Raw genomic sequence first — 22,558 nt, forward strand, 5'->3', positions numbered from 1 at the left:
TTTGTACATTCAAAACCAGACTTCCGCTTTAAGAGCATCCTCTGCAGCAGGCCAGACACCTATGAGGTACTAAGGTTTCTTTTTGTTTCTTTACTTGCAATGAAGCCTTCAACTTTTGTTTCTGTCACCCTAAATCTGGATTTTCTCTGAAATATGAAGAATTCTTTTGGACTAACAGGCTAAAGTGTGATGTTGGGATGACAACACAAACGAAAAGAGAAAGATATCCATGAAATTCTTAATTATTATATAAAAAATTGACATAACTATTTTAGAAATAATCAGACTAAAGATCTAAAGGACATAACAGAAATCTGTAACAAGAAGAATTGGTATTGAGGTCAAAAGTGCGTTCCAGGTTCTGTTTTAGGTTTTTCTGGTCCGCTGACGCTCTGCAGAGGCGCTCAGGTTTTCTGCAGACATGGCTCATGTAGGACGGGTTCCAGCTGCCATGCTGGAAACATGAACACCTACAGGCTATTCTCTCACATCTGTGTTCATGTGAACAAAGAAGTTACCTTCTTCTGTGTCAATGATGAAGACAAAGTGTAATAAGAAGTTTGGCTTCAGCCAATCAGGAGGCACCCAGCCTCAGTGTCAGCCGACGCTGTTTTTAATTGAAAAATATTTACAAAAAAGAAATTCACGACAAATATTCCTCATGTAACCAACAGCTTTGAAATGGGAAATTTCAAATTCTTTAAGAAATTCTGTTTGTAAATTTTTTCTGTAGCGGCTATGAACAGCTTTTCCCAAAGAATTAGAATATCACAGAAAAGTGTATTCATGTCCTTGATTCAATTATAAAAAACCTCCATTGTATTTAGATTCAGGGCTAACCATTTTTATTTTTTAACATAAATTGGGGTTTTTAGCACAAAAACTTATTCTCTTAATATTGGAAATCTGGAGAAAAAATCCCACATTTTGCAGGCCGTGAATGTCTTAAATGGAGTGTCACCGACGAATCATCTAAACTAAAACTTCCTGCACAGGTTACGGAATCAAATCAAATCAAATTAAATCAAATTACATAAAATCAGACTTTATTTGTAAAAATAAATTAATAAAAAAGGCGCATTTTCAGCACAAAGCTCAGAGGCTTTACAGTTAAAAACAAGACGACAAACAAAATGAAAATTTTTTTTTTAAACCAACCCAACCCTTTGCCCTCCCCTCCATTGACAGACCCACCCTATGACCCCACACACAATGCAATTAAAAAAACAGACACATGGTTTGGCTCTGCAGTGAGGAAACCGTCTACTAGGAATCTGTTCATGCCAGCAGGCAGCTCAGCCACAGGAGCATCGCCACAGCACCCCCCCAGATCAAGACAGCAACAGGGTCCACTCACAGCCACGAGGCTGCCCCAGCAAGGGTGGGGGGCCCCACAGCAACAGCCCCAGACCAAACCGGCAAGGCCTGAAGGCCCCCCACAGGGCAACACGGGGGCTAAAAGCATATAAAGAAGTTCAAGTTAGAAACTTAAAATGAATGTTAATATTAAAACACAAAAGTGAATAAAAATTACATGAAACAAATACATACAAATAATTAACATACATTCATTTTTTCAAACATCAGATAAGATTATCGAAAAGCCACGCTAAAAAGATGTGTCTAAAGTCTAGAGTCTGAAGACTCCAGACTTTAGACAACTAGCCAGAAGACCCTCATGGACCTCCTCCATAGTCTGGGTGAGCCACAAACCTTCCCAGCCAGGGAGGTTATGTGTCCGGAGAAGACGCAGCAGCAAAACAGACCACTTCAGCGGATTCTCAGAAGACTCAAGGACCTGCAGACGTCCAGAAAGAGGCGGAGGACCAGCTTCCAAAACCATCGCATTCAGACACATTCAGGAGACGGGCCACAACTGTTGGGTCAAGACACTTCTGAGCCTGGACCAACGGAGGAAACCGGGCCAAAGACAAGAAGGACTGGACTGCTGGACAGTGATCCAGGAAAATGCGTCTCCCATTCGGTAATCGAGGTCCAAGGGTTTGGAGGCAGACTGGTGAGGAGCAGAACCCAAGCTGCTGGAGGTCCAGAGTGAAATCCCCACAGTCACATTTTGGGCTGCAATGTCCAGAACTGCTGTTGGTAAACTCTGGTTTCTTCAATCTAAAATCACCGCAACAGTCTAGCAGAATGTTCTAGAGGAATACAGGATTCCATCGGCTGAGGATCTGGATGGAGATGCGGCAGAACCTTGGAAGCGTCCATACTGCCAGGGGCACCAGAACCTGCTTGGATCCCACGCATCACGGTGCTCGATTGGCTGCCAACTCGTCGGACCTAAACCCCGTGGAACGTGTCAAGAGGATGGCATCATGAGTTGAGTTGGAGCTCACATCTGGTTCATCAGATCAATGAATAAAAAGCTTTTTCAAGCCTAAAATGAACGCCAAACCTTCAAAATCAAGTACAGCTTCAATGGTTTGAGGTTGAACACAGCTGGATTTATGTGTAACTTTGTTATTGAAGTTTTTATTATTATGACTTTGAGGCAGAAAGCAGCAACAAAATCAAAGGGAAAACGCGACACCCTGCATTCATAAAGGTACTGCAGACGAAGCTTCTGCAGGTTCCAGCACCTCCAGTCTGTCAGTTCTCGGCCTTCTGCCTCTTCTGCCGCGGTCAGCGTGTCAGGAAAAACCTACTCTGTGTCGGACCTCAGCGAGCACAGGAGCGGCCAGCTCCCGAGCCTTTTTACGTCCCTGAGCCAGAAGTCCTTCCAGGTACGCTCGGTCCGACCTCAGCTTCCCGATCTCGTGCCGGATGGGCGTCAGCCTCTGGACCACGGCGTCACTCACGAGCTTCTTGTAGGCTCCCGTGTCCAGCCCTCTGGCCTGTGACAGGGCCTCCTCCACGCTGATGGCCGCCATGGCAGCGTGGATCATCACCAGGTTGGACACACCCGGCCGTGTCTCTGGGTCAAAGGTCACCTCAGAGGTGAAGTCGGTGACGGCGCGGCGGATCTTAAGGGCAATGTCCTCTGGAGAGTCTGTGATTGTGATGGTTGCCATCGTCTGCGGGTCCGACTTGGACATTTTGGCTGAGGGGTCACGGAGGGATTTGACCTTTCGTGTGGAACCTGTGAGAATAAAGGAGAAAGCTGTTAGATGACGAGGAAAGAGTCACAACAGATTCCTGGTTTTTAACAAAACAGCACATAAACTTCAGACACGTTTCTGGATCAGACTGGAAAACAGGTTTTACTCTGAAAGTTTCCATTTGGTGAAGACAGAAAACAGATTCAAATCTAATCGCATGGGATTAGAAAAATGACAAGGATGTGTCAGTGCAACGGTCTTCAGATTTCAACCTTTTGGTAAGGGTTTTCTCATGGGGTTCTCTGAGCAAAATCAACCAATCAGAGACCAGGAGGGCAGTAATTACCTACTGAGGGAAACCCCCCCACTTTAAAACTCCAGTACAAATTCTGTTCTGCCCCTGGATTTACAAAGATGGGATTAGGAAGCGAGAAGAAAACGGTCTTCCCTCGTTTATCGTGGGAGTTACAATTCTGAAATTAATCCCCAATAGGCAAAATCTGCACATAAAGTTCTTTCTTCTCCTTTTAAGTCGATGTAAAGCCTTAGTCACATGTTCTTAGGGTTCTTAGATCCAGGCCGTCTGAGCGTTCAAAAGGCCAGTATGGACCACGCAGGTTCCGTGCACAAAATATTAGTCGTAGACTGCTCTGGCCTGCAGAGAGGAAATGGTCCATGCTCATTTTTCTACCGGCATGCTGCGAGCAACAGGTCGTGGGGACACCTATTAAACACGCAAAGGTAATAAGTAAGAGTGAAGTTGGTCATTTTTCAGCAGTAGGCTTTCCCTTTTTTGATGCTCCCACCTAAATCCTGTGGACTGCGTAGGGAGTCCGTTAGCGCTGTTGAAGAGGTAAGTGAGCGCCCCCGGCCTGCCACCCGACTGTCAGAGATCAGAAAATGAGACATCGGAGCAACTGGCCGTCCTATGGACGTCCTACAGGCACTCACAGCGGGTCAGCCACCAATAGTGCAAGTTCTCCCACTCGAAAAGATGAGAGGCCTAGAATTTTCATCAGAGGTAGACATCAACCATGAGACAAAATGAGGAACAACATCCAGAAAAATCCTAATGTCTGAGTTATGAAGAATTTATTTGTAAATTATGGTGGAAAATAGGTATTTGCAAGCAGGGGGACACGTCTGGCCCTGCAGGGTTTGAGTCCCTGGTGGTGTCGTGTGTTACTGATGGTAGCCTTTGTTACTTTGGTCCCAGCTCTCTGCAGGTCATTCACTAGGTCCCCCGTGGGATTCTGGGGTTTTTCCTCACCGTTCCTGTGATCACTTTGACCCGACGGGGTGAGATCTTGGGGGGAGCCCCAGATGGAGGGAGATTATCAGTGCTCTTGTATGTTTTCCATTTCCTAATAATTGCCCCCACTGGTGATTTCTTCACACCAAGCTGCTTCTCTGTTGCAGATTCAGTCTCCCAGTCTGGTGCAGGTCAACGATTTGGTTTCTGGTGTCCTCAGACAGCTCTTTGGTCTCTGTAGTGGAGTTTGGAGTGAGGCTGTGTGAGGTTGTGTACAGGTGTATTTATATACATAACCAGTTCAAACAGGTGTCATTAGTACAGGTAACCAGTGGAGGACAGAGGATCCTCTTAAAGAATAAGGTTGTGTCTGAATTCCTTCACTACTCACTACATAGTGCACCTGATAACGTGCTCTTCATTTTGTGGTGCTGTCTGAATCTACAATTAAAAAATCCTAGAAATTTCCCAGAAGTCTCTGTGGAGAAACCAGTGTGCATCGATGCTCACTAGATTGGCCATTATAGACCACAATGCATTGCGTTTGAACAATTTTTGCTAAAAAAAAAAAGTAAATGTATCTTTTTAATAAAATATCAACGTTTTTGTCTTCAGAAGACAGTGGATTAATTAAAAAAAACAAAAAAACAGTAAACACGGTGTCTGAATTGCTTTTAAAATCTAGGACACAACATAGTGCCGTGCTATCTAGTTTTTTTTTAGTAGTTACAAGTCTGTGAGAATCAGAAATCGACCAAATACTTATTTTCCCCCATAATTTGTGAAGAAATTCTTTAAAAATCAGACAATGTGATTGTCTGGATTTTTTTTTCCTCTTTTCGTCTCGCATAGTTGAGTTATACCTATGATGAAAATGACAGGCCTCTTTCATCTTTTTAAGTGGGAAAACTTACACAATCGGTGGCTGACTGAATACTTTTTTGTCCCCCTGTAGATCTGACGTGCACACCCCATCCGTGCAGCATTCGCATGGTGAGTAAGGAGCAGCTTTGGTTTGCCTTACAAATACTTCACAATAAACCTACCACATTCAAATCATTTCAATTGTATTACAACAATAGTTGTCTCAATGGGCTCCATATCGGAATAAAATATACATGAAACTAGTCATAAAATACGATACGTAAATGCATGAGAATGGTACGTTCCACTTTCATCAAGTCCCTTACAAGAACTGCAAGACCCACCTGCTCCTCTCCACGACCCTCCAGCCCACAGCACCCATGTGGGTCAACCCCCCAACAAGGACATGTTTGAGCTTTTATCTACTAAGTATTCTTGAAATGCTAGGTATTGCTTTCCACATGGGACTGGCTCCACCATTAAAGAGAATGAAGTTAGTAAAACTTTGCTGAAGCAGAGTTGAACGCACTTCTTCGGTCAGAGGGAAATAACAGGCCATCCCGGCTGCCTGTGGATGTGGTCGTGTGAAAGATTCCCAATGTGAGACAGACGCATCGCAGTGTGAAGTGACGAGCAGACCACAGGAGCCTGGGGTTGCTTTCCTTTTTCATTCATCATCGACATCCTTCCGCCATCTTGCAGGCTCCATATGAGCCGTCCACATGTGTCCTCCTGAGGCGCCGTCATGTAAAGTGCATTAAAAGCCTTTTAGCCTTTGGGCTGGTTTCAAAGACAAGCTGGTTCCTCACAACAAGAGACGGATCCAGCAGTCAGCCAAATGTATCTGCCGGCTTCTTACGCCGACGCACAAACAGGCAGACGTCTCTGAAACCATCTTGCGGACATCCTTCTAAATCCTAAAATCCTCTATTGTCCTCCTTAAAGAAAATATGTTTTCATTGAGAGACTAACAGTCTGTCCTGCCTTTTTATGATGCTCATAGGGAAGTTAAATTGGGAAGTGGGCGTGGAAATGAGCATGTTTAATATGTGTGTGCGTGAAAGATGACCGCATCACAGCAAGTGCTGTGAATAAAAGACGCGGTTCAAGTTGTCCCTGAAGAACAAAATGAGTCCGTATTTACAGTTCCCTTTCTCTTTAGTCGACCAGCATTTGTTGTGGGACAGTTTAACTATTCAGTGGCTGAAAGAAAGAAACGTCATTTCCAATACTGTTCACCATTAAAAGGTTTCTCAATCAAAGTGAAACAGGGAGAAATAACTGCAATAAAAGCTCATTTACAGATTTGTGTACACTTAGCAGAATCTATTTTAGGTCCACCTTGCTGGTACCGGGTTCAGAACTGCTTTAATCCTCGGTGGCATCGATTCAACAAGGTTCTGGAAACATTCCTCAGAGTTTGGTCCATGTTGACATGACAGCATCACACAGATGCTGCAGGTCTGTCGGCTGAGCATCCATGATGCTGATCTCAAGATCCACCACATCCCAAAGGTTCTCTGTTGGGTTCTGGTGACTACTGTCCACTTTTGGTGAGCCTGTGTGAACTGTACAGTTTCCTGTTCTTCTGGCGCCAACATTCATGCCACGTTCAAAGTCACTTCAGTCACTTTTCTTCCTCATTCTGGTGCTCGCTTTGAACTGCAGCAGAACTCCATGAGCATATCTACCAGACCAAATGCATTGAGACACTGTCACGTGATTGGCAGAAAGTTGCGTTAACGAACAGTTGTGCCTCATAAAGTGGCCGGTGAGTGTTGTAGTTTATCAGTACTGCAGAAGTCGAAGATAGGTGAAGTGTATGGAGTCTGTGTCTAAGGTTCTTACTTAGCAGTGTGCGGGGCTCGGGGAACAGGTCCCCATAGTGATTGTTGAAGATCCGAGCAAGATCCTGAGCCAGTTCCAGATGCTGGACCTGGTCCTCTCCAACAGGAACATGAGTAGACCTGAGAGAAGAGATGTGAGCAGAAAATTAAAGAAGACTACAATCAGCTTGACGCTCATTCAGGCTTTGGTCAAGTTACTCCAGAAACTAAGGTGAAGACGGTTTTGAAGACGGAAAAGGTTTCATCTCTGCTTCAAGGATCAGAGCGCTTTACTGTCACTTCACCCGTTCAAACCCAGTCACATCACTGACTGTGTGAGGCTCCAACCAGGCCATCGAGCAATGTGGGCTTTAGAGTTCTGCTTTAAGACCAGAACAGGAACCAAAGCTGGACTCCGGCTCTACGTCCGTGTCAGACTGAAGCATCTCCTCTTGCTTAAGATGAAAATGGTGCTTTCAACATGTTCTTGTAGCATTTTTCTCATGAAGGAGGACACACAGCAGAGAGCAAAAGTTTGGACACACCTTCTCTTTCAAAGAGTTTTCTGTATTTTCATGACTATGATAATTCTAGATTCACACGGAAGGCATCAAAACTATGAATTAATTATATACATAACAAAAAAGTGTGAAACAACTGAAAGTGTCAAATTCTAGGTTTTTCAATGTAGCCACCTTTTGCTTTGATTACTGCTTTGCACACTCTTGGTATTCTCCTAAACTAAAGTAGAGTGAAAGCTGTTTAGCAGCTCCTCCTGTGAAATTTCAGTGAGAATAAACTCCAATGTTTTTGCCTTGAAGCTGAAAATGAGGAATCTGCTGGTGACCACGGCGAGCTCACGCCAGCTGGTTTGATCCAGCAGAGAGGCTGAAACGTGGGGATGCTCTGCTTCCAGGACAACCGTTCCATGTCATCCAACACACAAAAAGCACTAACGCCAAACAGCAGAAGAAACACTGTTCAAGAAGGGAGGAGGGAAATGCAAAGTTAAATATTATCAAACATTTTAAAGAGAAATGCGGGAAAAGAAATCTCACAGGCACACCCACCCACGCAGAAGGCTTTCTCAACGGATGTCTTACTGGTAGAGGAGAATGTCGGCAGCCTGGAGGACGGGGTATGTAAACAGACCCACGCTGCCTTCGTTCTTCTGCCCACTCTTCATCTATGGAGGAAAAGACCGTGTTCATAAAACAAGAACTGTAAAGAGGAGCAAAAACAAAAGCCGGCAGGCGGAAAGAGATTTGTTTTTCCTTTTGAAAAACTCTCTTCCCTTTTCTGCAGAAGCAGATGATTTCATGCTAGTTTTTTTTTTTGTTTTTTCCAGCGCGTTAAGGACCGGCTCATCCGTGCAGAGTTTTCTCTGGAGCAGCGGGGGATCGCCTGCTCGCTCTGGTCTGCATTCAGACGACCGCACTGACGCCACTTCAAAACTCGGATCAAACACAACGGCAAAGAAGGAGAAACCTGAGCAGAAAACAAAACATCTGCTACACAAAAACGCAGAGACGGTTTCTAAATAAAACTGAGATCTGGTAGAAAGTTTAACGGTCAAATATATTATTTGAGTTTTTCTAAATTTGAAGGGATTAAGAAAAAAAATGGAAAGAAAAAAAAAATCGATAATTGATGTTCGTCAAACTGAATCTTTTGGATTGAGGCAGAGAGACAGCAGGCGGCGGAACGGAGCCCAGCATCCAGTAAAGCTTCAGGTTTGACCCCTTTTGATTGACATGTGTGCCAAACCAAAAGCTTCAGAGAAATATAATCCAACAGTTCAAATTAGCATTTTAATTTATTAATCTGCAAATTTATTTTTTCCCTGAAGGGTCATCCTTTTCTCTAGGAGACGCGTCTTCACACATAAAAACTGTTTTCATTGTGTGCATGGGAGTCATCCTTCTCTCCAGAATTCCTGTAGAAGAAGCCTCCGGTCCGGTCCGGTCCGGCTCGGCTCAGCTGCAGGTGAAATTTCTGCTTTTAGTGCAGCTGCTTTCCAACTCATCATGTTCCAATAATTCTGCATGGATGAGATCATAAAAAAAACGTTTCCCTTGTTGTGATTTGGATGATTTTTTCCAGATTAGATGAGTTCCAGTTCTTTTTCAATGATGTATTTTGCAGTTTAATGCCAGAACAGGCAAAGTCCAATTAGCCTAATTTATTGCATTTTATCGCCATTTGAGACATTCCTTCCTGGACGGTTTAAAAAAAACAATAAACTTTTCATTTAGTTTAAATTCAACTGAAAGTCCACCCACTTGGATTTTCTATTCATTACAGAAGTAAATGTGCCAACAATGAATAACTAAATCAGACAAAATAATCCCATTCATTGATGCCAGAAGACAAAAAATTAATATATACATTTTTTTCCAAATCAAAATTGTTCAGATGCAATGCATTGTGGTCTACATTTCCAAATCTAGTGAGCATTGATGCACACTCGTGTTTTTATTTTTATCTTTTTGCTGAGACAAAAATTTCCCGGCACTGGATTTTGGAATTGTAGCTTCAGACGTCCAGAGAAAAATGGCAAACGCCCAAAGAAGAGCACAAAGTAGAGACTAGGGAGGAAATGTGGACACCACCAGAAAACCAAGATGAATGAAACGGCAGACGTGCTGGAGAGAAGTCGGGACGGACTAGACTCCTCAGACGTGGGAAAAGATGCAAAGGCAGGTTTATGATATCACAACATCTAAATATATATTAAGATATAATAAGAAAATATTCATAAATTCGTTTAAAATATCCATTTGATTTTTCTTTAAATCCTTGAAGTCTAGAATAGATTTAGTTCGTTTGTTAAAAGCTGTTGCTCTAATGAGGTCAGAGTTGGTCTTTTCCATTCATTTCTGAAAGCCCCACCTTCCATTGAGGGAGGTGGCGCAGGCGGGGCATGCTGGTCATGCAGCCGAGGATCCAGGCCAGCTCTGCGTGTTCCGACACCTGGGAGTTTGGAGACACAGCCAGACATTAGCAAACATCAAGACGACACGATGCGAGCAGATGACCTTAGTTCACCTGCTGCTGCTTGGAAACACGTCAGCATAACTGCATCATCTGCTGAAGCAGGATCAGAGGTTGGACTGGGGGGGTCGGGGCTGGCAGGACGTGCACCGTGCAGCATGACAAAATACATAGTTAAACAGCTGAATCTGCTCAATAGAATCAGTTCTAGATTAGCAACAAACAACTGAATTTAAAATGCAAAGAGGAAATACTGTGCCGTGTCAAACGACACTGAACGATCCTTCTGTGTTGAAAGTCTTCACATGTTTTCTCATTTTTAAAATGAGGAGCTGTTCAGTTGGGGTCAAAGATCACCCAATCTGGAATTTATTTGGGTAATTTAGAGTCGGACAAATAAAGGCTTGAGGACAAAGGTAAAGCTCTTTTCTCCATTGGTAAAATTATTTCTTTAAATTGGTAAAATGAATTGAAATCCAGTTTAAAAAAGATAATTTCATGAGCTACAAATTTAAATAAAAAATGACCACAAATGATGAATCTCTGAAACAATTTTAAAATGTTGATGTTTTTGTTATATATATATATATTATGAATTTTAGAATTTGTAGAAACAGAAACAGTCCCTAAAGAGTAAAAGTAAATAAAACAGAATGAGAAGTTTGTAGTTTGGACTACAGCTGAGTCAGAGGAAAAAAGGGAGACTCCCTAGCTCCTCCAAGTGGACAGGAGAAGAACTGCAAGTCTGCAGTGCCAGGTTCAGACCGTTCCCCTATAATATCTACTCTGTTTGTATGTGAAGCTTTTGTGGGGACTTTTTTATTTTTTTACTAGGACTTCACAGAAAAATAAATCCCCAGACAATCTAATTCACTATTCCCGTCTGTTTTTTTTGTTTTCCTTTTTTGCCTGTCAAACAATTCAACTATAAAATTAAATTAGGCAATTTTTACTTTTAAAAAGTAACAATAATGAGCTTTTTGTTTTTTAAATTAATCAATATTTCCATTAATAATTGAACCTGTGGGTTTCTATGAAACAAAAATGCTTCTCAGGATATAAAATGAATATTATTAACATGCAAAAGTGCAAACAACAACAACATACAGAAATGTACGGACTTCCCTTGCAAAATTCTGCTGGATTCTGTTTAGCTTTATGAATAAAAATGTACAAAAACGGAACAAAAAAGCAAAATATAAAATGGTGGTAATACAGGTAGTTCCTAAATGATCAGATTAACTGCTCAATTAAATGTATTAACTAATATCAATAGTTAACTAAAAAATGTAGTTCAAACAATCTTTACATAAAAAAAAGTTAAAAGTTAATGTTTTGCTGATTTGAGACAATCTGAATAAACACAGTTAAACTAAGTTAGCTGGTCAAACTTTAAACAAAAGTCTTTTCTCTATATTGAGCCTTTATGGTAACATTTTTTCAAATTAAAATAAAAATGTTATAAAATTCTGCGTCATTAAAAAAAAATTTGTATTTGAAAGTCTTAAATATTTACCAGGATTTTACCCTTAATTCTATCAATCAGTTTGCATGTAAAACCGAAATGGTTATAAAATAATAAAAATGACTATAAAATAAAGGAAATATATTTTAAAAATGAAAAACCAAATAAATATTTACAAAAAAGGCTGTTTTTAGGAGCGTTTGTTTGGGGTTTCTAATAGGCCTTTGTGGAAGGATGAAGGGGTGAACGTCAAGGCCACGTGTAGCGTCCTCATCCACATCTGGCAGTCATAAATGAACCCCGACGTAACAGATCCACTTTAATGGAGGCTGACTTTAATGTGAAAAAAGTCAGCGCGCCTCGGAGGCCGGACCAGGGGATGCAGGGAAATTCCTGGGTTTCAGCAAATTAAAGTTTATGAATTCTGAATATATTGCCGTGCTCTCTGCCTCCTGTTGCTTGAAAAGCATTCTGGGAAGCTTGACGTCAGCGGCAGACACGGGGAGCATAAACCAGGATTTGTTTCCAACATGGCGGAGTCCCCGTTCGCTGTGAAGTGCGGACAGCCGGAACGTGGCTCGGATGTAAGACTGCAGGAAGCTGCGTCTTCAGTTAGCAAAGACCCTCATGGTCAATAAGGTTGCTGCATCTCTTCACACAACATCTATTTAAAAAGTCTATATTATTGGATGGCACATTAAAACCTGAGCAACATTTCAAATCAATGAAATTATGAAAAGAGGCCCAGACCCTCAGAGTTCAGCTGCTCTGTTCAGCTCTGCTGCTGTCAATGAAGTAGAGTATTTGTTTTGGACGGCCGTCGTATTTTTACATGTGCAGCAGACGTGTTTAACAGAGGGGTCGCCTCGCCGCCACGTTATGTGACACTGAGCTAAACGGGAATAAAAATAGGATTGGATAGAGGAGAGGGTGGCAAAGAAACACAGCTGGACTGAGCGTCACACATAAACCCACACACACACACACACACACACACACACACACACACCTGTAAGAAAAGCACACACACACACAGCCCTTTCCAGGGCAGAACAGCTGCTGTGATTTCTCCTGTTGGGGTTTACGTCATTATAATTTGCTTACACGCTATTATGACCATAATACGATCGTCTCAGTTCCATCTTTCAGTAAGAAAACACTGACGTGCTCGGTGCTGACTGAAGACATGATGTTCCTGTGCTGCCTGATGGAATGACCCACTTTCATGTCATCAACCAACAGAACCAGACTGGATACGCTGGGAAGGCAGAACTCCTCGGTGACAGACGGGCTTCTCGTTCCGCAGAAGTCTAACAGAAATTCTCGTTTCCTGTGTGGTTCTTCTCTTTGTTAGGGAAAAGTCCTGACCCTGACATCCCCCCCCATCCTGGCTCGGTTTAACTGAAGGATGTGCCGAAGTGCTGCGATTGCCGAGACTCTGAAGTGGACTTAATGGTGGTTTGTGTTTTTACGATCTCTGTGAATTAGAAGAGCAGAAAAGATTCAGAGGCAGTCAAAGGAGCATTTTGCAGCAGCTCGGCACATCAGCAGGTAAACATTAAATCAGCGGTTTGTGTGTTTGGAAAACACGCAGAGCGGGACGGCTGTGGAGAACGGGGGCGTGGACCGATGTGATGTGTGAAGTAGAGAGCTGACCTGCCTGTGACCACATGTTTGAAGTTTACTCTTTCCTTTATTTTGACGCTTAAACCAACGAATGTGCCGTCAGATAACTGAAATGTGACTTTCTAAACATCATATTTCAGGTTTTATGAAAAAAAAAAACATTTATTGCATTACGGGGATTACCATTTTCCTACTTGAGTCCAGTAAATCCTAAAAGGTAAATAAAAGAAGCTAGTTGAAATAATCATCACTGTGTGATTTTAAAGGGGCCGTGTCAACCTTTACCACTCAAAGAGCCGCAACACCTTTTGGAAAACCCGGTTTTTCCGATGAATGGCACCACTCGTTTTTTAAGTTGGTGAAGAGATTTTAATTTTTTTTATCCTCTGTCATTTAATGGCTTCCGATGAAAACTATTTCCAGAGGCCACAAAACTGGCAAATATGTTGTAATGAACTAGCAGTTCATCTGCTTCTCCAATAGATTTTTGTCAGCGAACAACTTTTTTTCTCATCTGGATCAGGAAGCTTTTGGGCAAAAGCTGGGTGTTTATTCTGGGATGCCTCGCTACATTTGAGACTTTGTTGTCTGCTAATTCCTCAGTGTCTATTATTAATACTGGTAAAGTCGTAGAAAGCTAACAAATTTGCCCAGGCGCCATCTAATGTTCTGTTTTCTAAAGGAACTTCCATTTTCTGTAAATTCTCCATAGTTGTCCTACCTGGGTCGGAACACTGTTGAGATTACACGCCGACGGGGGTCGTGGTGGTGACGCAGGTTCGATGGTCACGCAGAACTTTACTTAGAAAATGTCTACATCTAGATTTTTTTAAACCTAATACTCAGCCCGTTTTGTTTGGTTTCTTAAAATGATTTTTATGAACCTTTACTGTTTACTGCTTGCCGACCGTTGTCGTCAGCACAGGGGAGCCGCTCCAGGGACGAGCAGCCCGCCTGGTTCCGACCGGCTCCAGGGACGAGCAGCTCGCCTGGTTCCGACCGGCTCCAGGGACGAGCAGCTCGCCTGGTTCCAACCGGCTCCAGGGACGAGCAGCTCGACTGGTTCCGACCGGCTCCATGGACGAGCAGCTCGCCTGGTTCCGACCCGCTCCAGCTCCCCTGGTTCCTACCCGCTCCAGGGACGAGCAGCTCGCCTGGTTCCGACCGGCTCCAGGGACGAGCAGCTCGCCTGGTTCCAACCGGCTCCAAGGACGAGCAGCTCGCCTGGTTCCGACCGGCTCCAGGGACGAGCAGCTCGCCTGGTTCCGACCGGCTCCAGGAACGAGCAGCTCGCCTGGTTCCGACCGGCTCCAGGGACGAGCAGCTCGCCTGGTTCACACCCGCTCCAGGGACGAGCAGCTCGCCTGGTTCCGACCGGCTCCAGGAACGAGCAGCTCGTCTGGTTCCGACCGGCTCCAGGGACAAGCAGCTCGCCTGGTTCCGACCGGCTCCAGGAACAAGCAGCTCGCCTGGTTCCGACGGGCTCCAGGGACGAGCAGCTCGCCTGGTTCCGACCTGCTCTAGGGACGAGCAGCTCGCCTGGTTCCGACAGGCTCCAGGGACGAGCAGCCCGCCTGGTTCCGACCCGCTCCAGCTCCCCTGGTTCCTACCCGCTCCAGGGACGAGCAGCTCGCCTGGTTCCGACCGGCTCCAGGGACGAGCAGCTCGCCTGGTTCCGACCGGCTCCAGGAACGAGCAGCTCGCCTGGTTCCGACCGGCTCCAGGGACAAGCAGCTCGCCTGGTTCCGACCGGCTCCAGGAACGAGCAGCTCGCCTGGTTCCGACGGGCTCCAGGGACGAGCAGCTCGCCTGGTTCCGACCTGCTCTAGGGACGAGCAGCCCGCCTGGTTCCGACGGGCTCCAGGGACGAGCAGCCCGCCTGGTTCCGACCTGCTCCAGGGACGAGCAGCTCGCCTGGTTCCGACCGGCTCCAGGGACGAGCAGCTTGCCTGGTTCCAACCAGCTCCAGGGACGAGCAGCTCGCCTGGTTCCGATGGGCTCAAGGGACGAGCAGCTTGCCTGGTTCCAACCAGCTCCAGGGACGAGCAGCTCGCCTGGTTCCGATGGGCTCAAGGGACGAGCAGCTTGCCTGGTTCCAACCAGCTCCAGGGACGAGCAGCTCGCCTGGTTCCGACCGGCTCCAGGGACGAGCAGCTTGCCTGGTTCCAACCAGCTCCAGGGACGAGCAGCTCGCCTGGTTCCGATGGGCTCAAGGGACGAGCAGCTCGCCTGGTTCCGACGGGCTCCAGGGACGAGCAGCTCGCCTGGTTCCCACCCGCTCCAGGGACGAGCAGCTCGCCTGGTTCCCACCCGCTCCAGGGACGAGCAGCCCGCCTGGTTCCGACGGGCTCCAGGGACGAGCAGCCCGCCTGGTTCCGACCCGCTCCAGGGACGAGCAGCTCGCCTGGTTCCGACCCGCTCCAGGGACGAGCAGCTCGCCTGGTTCCGACCGGCTCCAGGGACGAGCAGCTCGCCTGGTTCCGACCGGCTCCAGGGACGAGCAGCTCGCCTGGTTCCCACCCGCTCCAGGGACGAGCAGCTCGCCTGGTTCCCACCCGCTCCAGGGACGAGCAGCCCGCCTGGTTCCGACGGGCTCCAGGGACGAGCAGCTCGCCTGGTTCCGACCCGCTCCAGGGACGAGCAGCTCGCCTGGTTCCGACCCGCTCCAGGGACGAGCAGCTCGCCTGGTTCCGACCGGCTCCAGGGACGAGCAGCTCGCCTGGTTCCGACCGGCTCCAGGGAAGAGCAGCTCGCCTGGTTCCCACCCGCTCCAGGGACGAGCAGCTCGCCTGGTTCCGACCGGCTCCAGGGACGAGCAGCTCGCCTGGTTCCGACCAGCTCCAGGGACGAGCAGCTCGCCTGGTTCCGACGGGCTCCAGGGACGAGCAGCTCGCCTGGTTCCGACCTGCTCTAGGGACGAGCAGCTCGCCTGGTTCCGACAGGCTCCAGGGACGAGCAGCCCGCCTGGTTCCGACCCGCTCCAGCTCCCCTGGTTCCTACCCGCTCCAGGGACGAGCAGCTCGCCTGGTTCCGACCGGCTCCAGGGACGAGCAGCTCGCCTGGTTCCGACCGGCTCCAGGGACGAGCAGCTCGCCTGGTTCCGACCGGCTCCAGGGACGAGCAGCTCGCCTGGTTCACACCCGCTCCAGGGACGAGCAGCTCGCCTGGTTCCGACCGGCTCCAGGAACGAGCAGCTCGCCTGGTTCCGACCGGCTCCAGGGACAAGCAGCTCGCCTGGTTCCGACCGGCTCCAGGAACGAGCAGCTCGCCTGGTTCCGACGGGCTCCAGGGACGAGCAGCTCGCCTGGTTCCGACCTGCTCTAGGGACGAGCAGCCCGCCTGGTTCCGACGGGCTCCAGGGACGAGCAGCCCGCCTGGTTCCGACCTGCTCCAGGGACGAGCAGCTCGCCTGGTTCCGACCGGCTCCAGGGACGAGCAGCTTGCCTGGTTCCAACCAGCTCCAGGGACGAGCAGCTCGCCTGGTTCCGAGGGGCTCAAGGGACGAGCAGCTTGCCTGGTTCCAACCAGCTCCAGGGACGAGCAGCTCGCCTGGTTCCGATGGGCTCAAGGGACGAGCAGCTTGCCTGGTTCCGACCCGCTCCAGGGACGAGCAGCTCGCCCGGTTCCGACCGGCTCCAGGGACGAGCAGCTCGCCCGGTTCCGACCGGCTCCAGGGACGAGCAGCTCGCCTGGTTCCGACCGGCTCCAGGGAAGAGCAGCTCGCCTGGTTCCGACGGGCTCCAGGGACGATCAGCTCGCCTGGTTCCGACCCGCTCCAGGGACGAGCAGCTCGCCTGGTTCCGACCGGCTCCAGGGACGAGCAGCTCGCCTGGTTCCGTCCCGGCTCCAGGGACGAGCAGCTCACCTGGTTCCGACCGGCTCCAGGGACGAGCAGCCCGCCTGGTTCCGACGGGCTCCAGGGACGATCAGCTCGCCTGGTTCCGACCGGCTCCAGGGACGAGCAGCTCACCTGGTTCCGACCGGCTCCAGGGACGAGCAGCTCACCTGGTTCCGACCGGCTCCAGGGACGAGCAGCTCGCCTGGTTCCGACCGGCTCCAGGGACGAGCAGCTCACCTGGTTCCGACCAGCCCCCAAAAATACAACAGACAACCCGGAGAGGTTCTGCATGATGAGGCTTTTATTCACTTCACAAGAAATTTCCATCCCATACCCAACTACCCCTGGCTGCAGTGTGCAGGCTGAGGCGTGGCTCAATGGGGGCGGGGTTAAACATGTTTAACACGGGAGGGGACATCCTGGATGGGTCGTCGGTCTGCTGCAGGGCCACAATTGCTAAACCCATGCATCCTCACATTCACACCTATGGACAATTTAGAGGAACCAATGAACCTATGAAGCATGTTTTCAGACGGTGGGAGGAAGCCGGAGTCCCCGGAGAAAACCCACGCATGAACGGGGGGGACACGCAAACTCCAATCACTCCCCATTGGTGTTCTGTTTTTAAGGTCATGCCGGGACCTTCTTGCTGTGAGCTAAAGGCGCTACCAACTTGGCCACCGTGCAGCCCTCTCAAATAAATATATCTCATATCTGGCTCTAGACTAGAACAATGCAATTTGTTTCCTCTTCTTTGCGCCTTTGCATTCCCTGCTACTGCTGAGTGGATAAACACACCACCCTCCTCTTCCTCAGTGCGTTTGCAGGCACAGCAAGTCAATGATCAGGATGTTGTTTATGTTATAAATAAACTCTGGAGACGCCAACAGTCGCAGGCAAATCCAAGCAACATTAGTATGAATTGAAGGCGCGATTGTGAATACTAGGATTTGGCAGCTTGTTCTCCTTTGCTAAACCACAAATGATAGTCTTCTACTGTCAGACAACAAACCTAAGAAGAATGATTGGGACATTTACAGTAAACCCCACCCACACAAGTCTCATTTTAAGCACTTTCTTTTTGTTTTATTCTTTTATCATCATCTTGAGGGTTTAACTATTTCAGATATGCTTTGCTCCAGAAACCAGTTTTATAATACATTGGCTCCTTTGATCAAACTTGTTTTACACCTCTGTTCTAAACATCTTATTTAGAAAAAAACAGAAGGAGGAAGCCATTTGCCTTTTAAGTCCCACTCTTTCAAATTGTTCCCAGTGGTCTTTTAACGATGATTATGCCATTTTTAGTCAAAAAACATTGTTTCTGCAGAGCAGCAGGAGTTCATCAGAAATCCCCTCTGAGTTGTGGGCGGGGCTGTTGACGGGGAAGTAAGGCTATGAGGATATCCAATCATCTTTTTCTCACACACTATCCTGCTAGCTTAAAGCTACTCACAAACCCAAACTAACTAACGGTGCAACAAAAGTGGTGAGCAATAGTGCAACTATCCAGCCGTACAGTTTGGATCCAGATTCCAGCTCAGACGAGGACAACAAAGGCATTAATGGATCTATAAGTGGATGCATCAGAATGGAGCGGAGCAGGGAGACTTTGGCTCACCGACTGTAGTTTGTACGAAACAACTACCAGCTTTTCAAAGCAGTATTTTTTCATCTGGTTCTGATTCACCACGATTTAAATTAACCACTAAATATTCAAAAATGCAGTTCTAATTTAAAAAAAAATTTTATACAAGTTTTCCGTCATGAGAAATGGAACAAAACATGTTAAATAAACTAAAACTAAAAACATGATTTTCATCGGAGTGGGTCTTTTACTTTTACCAAAACGTCCGATTATACACCAAAAGTAAACCCCTGTACTACCTGGTATCAAAAATCACCTTGATGTTTACTTTCTATTTCTTATTACTTAGGGAATGGGGGTTTAAATCACTTGCTTTAAATTTGATTGGAGTTCAGTTTTGAGCTTAATTGACAGCATACTTTTTAGACTGACAAATGGGGGGACCCTAAAAGGTCTTACGGGTCCCACCTCATCTGCATTTTTTTTTGTAATGATGGAGTTGGGACGAGTTAAGTTTCAGGACAAAAATCTTTTCATGAGTGGCTCTTGAAAAGACATCCACAAATCCCATGAACACCTATCCAACAGGAGCTCTGCCCCCCAGTCCTCCCCAAAACAATGACTGTTAAGACCAAAACATTCTTGAGTCAGATTTTGTTCAGTTTGGATGCAATGGGAGTCTTTTTTGGTCAGGGCCAATTACATTTAGATTGCATTTCTTTAACCTGCGTTTGATTACCCAAGGTACAAATGAGCCGTATAGACAAGAAATATTTCTTTATACCAAAGAAATTAAAATTAAAAACAAAAAAATACAATTACTACCTTTCAAACAATGTCTTTTTTTAGTTTAAAAAAATTATTATTTCTTCAATAAAATATGATGATTTTATTGTTTGTGGAAAACAATGCTTGAAACTAGGTTGGGAGGTTTTGGTGGTCAACCTCTGATCAAAAGGTCTCAGGTTCAGGTCCAATCTTACCTGCCCCCAAGTGTTGAAATGTCCCTGAGTGGGACACTGAAACCAAGATTACTTGATTCCAGGCTGACGCCTCGAAAGACAGCGGAGCCACCAATCTGCGTGGGAATGTGTTTGTGCATGGCAGGGACATGTGGTCAGGGTATACCGGCAGTAGTTGGGTTCATATATTTGTGAGAACCGTCACAAATATTTCTCTAAAAAAGACGTCTCCGAGAACCAGAAGAAGACGCCACGCAGAAGGCGGAAATGCGACTACATAGTCCTGAGAATCGTGTACAATCATCAGGAGTACACGGTTCAAAAACCAGCCATCAGAATTGTACATAAAGCCGGATATCTTGATCATACAAACAATCTATTTTATCAATTTAGACTTTTGAAACTATATGACCTTGTGGATTTTTACACCATGCAACTTTTATACAGAGCCAGTGGGAAATCGTTACCATTCAATATCCAAAAACAGTTCTTAGAAAATGAAGGAGGAACAAACTGAGGGGATGTAGGAACTTCAAGATCAAACTGATAAGAAACACAAAGAAAAGTTTCTGTGTGTCGGTGTGTGGCACTAAATTTTGGAACTGGTTCATAAATGAGCGAAAAAAATGTTCAAATATCTAAATATTCAAGAAAATGTAGAAAGAAACTCTGATTTCACAATTTAAAGATAAGAGGATTTATGGATCAACAGGTGTTTGAATAATTCCAAATTATTTACAAAAATGTGTGAACTTGATTGTGGTTAAATAATCAAAGCTCTATTAATTACAATCAATGAGTTTTACATTGTAATGTGCAATAATGATTACTGAAAGGTTTAAATTACAATCAATAAGCTATTGATTTTCTTTACTTGATCTGCAATGTGTAGCAATAATTACTAGTTTATTGTGATCATGTGTTCTAATGATAATCAATGATTATTACATAATGGTTACCGTTACTGTTTACTGAAATCATGAATGAATGTTTTCTGAAGATAATTAATCATTTTGTTACTTGAAAAGAATCTATCGGATCAGAACCGGATTACAAAAACTGTAAAACTATAACATGAATTACCTCAGTAGGGGTGGGATTATATAAATTTGCTTCTTCCCACTCCTTTTTCAAGCAATAAATCAAACTCTACTTCACTTTAGTTATTGATCACTATATTTAAATCAAGCAAATGTGATTTAAGTGACTTTTTTGTTTTGTTTTGTTTTATTTTCTGTCTTTTTAATCTATGCATTTCAACATTTCTGTAACGAGTTTGATAAATATGTGTAAGTTGTTTATTGCTTTGACTACAATGCTTGAAATAAATCAATCAAATCAAATCAATCTGACTCTAAAAGAGTCGGTGCCTCAGCAGAAACAAACCTTACCTCACTGGTTCACAGCTGAATTGTACTTGTGAATTTAAAGTGCTTTGGTCCTTATTGAATGTAGAAAAGTTTTTAGTTTAATCTGACCCATCATTGGTATAAATGCTTCTTTGTAAACTGATCACACATCCAGACTTACTTTTTTCACCATTCATTTTAGACTTTTCCAGAATGTTCATGTTCATATATTTACATTTATGCCAGCTTTAACAGTGTTATGGCATCACTTTTATTTGTTTGGAAATAAATAGTTTAATGGTGCTCAAAACTGGTTGTTTATTAACGACATTATTATTAATTTCCATGAATTCCCTACTTTTTTGAAAATCCCACTTAAAACCATTACTGTCTACATCTTTACATGCATGTTGCAAACTGCTGCTTTAAAATAACAAAAAATGCAAAACAAAAAAGCTTACCGTGATTTTCTATACAAAACTGTAACTTAACTATTCGTTTAAACCCAAAATCATCCGAGAAGTGTTAAAACGATTTAATAAGTTGAGGTAAAAGAAGGAACCTTTTCCTGACATGGCGCTCTGCCATCAGTCACTCATAGCCCACCTGAGACTGCTGAAACAGGATTGCCTTCTCTGGGTCAATACCACAGGCCAGCAAGCTGGCTGTCAGGTCCAGTATGTTGCTCCGGAGCTGATCTGGATCCTGAGGTTGGGTGATGGAGTGCAGGTCCACAATGCTGTAAAGCACAGTGGGGTACTGGTTCTGCAGGGCCACCCAGTTCTCCAAAGCACCAAGAAAATTGCCCAAATGTGGCACTCCAGTTGGCTGGATACCGGAAAATACACGATGAGGATGCACCTGAAAAAGAAATATAAAAAAGGAAAGCCCTTTCTTTTGACAAAAAGACTGTTGAAAATGTTGCAATAACTGTATATTTACAACACACAAAGACTGAAATTGAAAGGAAATAATCAGTCATCCTACATTGCGAAGCAGAATCCAGGACTAAATGGCTTCAGTAATCAATCAGAATCACCAGGTAAGGATGTCAATGACATGATTCACTTTGCAATTCGATTAGCTAAGTAGTCCCATTTTTTTGAACTAGCAAAGCATAATAAATCTGCTGAACTGTCAAATGGTTTATTGAAATGTCCGCTTGTAGATCACTTTACTAAACAACAAACTGTCCTTTTCTTGACCAAAAAGTTCAACTTTTTCATGTCTTTCACATGGTTTTATTGCGAAGATTCTTACTATTCATGTAGGAATCTATGCTACAGAAAAGACTAAACAAAGTTTTATTTATTGTTATTATTTACTAAATATTTTCAACTTCTTCTGTATTGTAAAACTATGACCTTAGAAATAAAATATTTTGGATTTTTTGGGGGGATTTTAAAGATGTGATCTACATGTTAATGTTTTGTGTTACCATCGACATAACATACCAAAAGTACAGTTATAACTAACTTCTTTATATCCTAAAGAAGGGCACGATGTTTCTTTTTCCCTTAACCTTATTAGACCAGACGTCCACATGCGTCAGCATCACATTTTGGGTTCTTTTACCATAGTAGTTAATTTAGCCTATTGGGACCCTGTGACTGTGTATGTAGAGGGTTAGCTCAAATATTAGCTCTGGTCTCAAGAGGTTAAAACAGCATTTTAGGTCTCATAAAGGTCTGATTAGGCTCACATCCCATCAGTGTCTCTTAAAGAAAAGGATGAAATG

At 45.0% G+C, this 22,558-nt stretch overlaps 1 protein-coding gene across 1 annotated transcript in view; it reads right to left on the minus strand.

Moving 5' to 3' along the window:
* Positions 1 to 1,029: 1,029 nt before the first annotated feature.
* Positions 1,030 to 22,558, minus strand: part of wars2 (tryptophanyl tRNA synthetase 2, mitochondrial) — a 31,925-nt gene continuing 10,396 nt past the window's right edge. The window contains exons 2-6 of the mRNA XM_011489207.4: positions 21,427 to 21,681; positions 9,891 to 9,971; positions 8,102 to 8,184; positions 7,021 to 7,139; positions 1,030 to 3,097 (exon numbers count right to left, since the gene is read on the minus strand). Coding sequence (XP_011487509.1) covers positions 2,649 to 3,097; positions 7,021 to 7,139; positions 8,102 to 8,184; positions 9,891 to 9,971; positions 21,427 to 21,681 — 987 coding nt within the window. The 3' untranslated portion in view covers positions 1,030 to 2,648. The remainder of the gene's footprint in view (positions 3,098 to 7,020; positions 7,140 to 8,101; positions 8,185 to 9,890; positions 9,972 to 21,426; positions 21,682 to 22,558) is intronic.

This window comes from Oryzias latipes, chromosome 21 (genome assembly GCF_053564925.1).
Source record: "Oryzias latipes strain Hd-rR chromosome 21, Olatipes_Hd-rR_3.1".
Lineage (NCBI taxonomy): Eukaryota > Metazoa > Chordata > Actinopteri > Beloniformes > Adrianichthyidae > Oryzias > Oryzias latipes.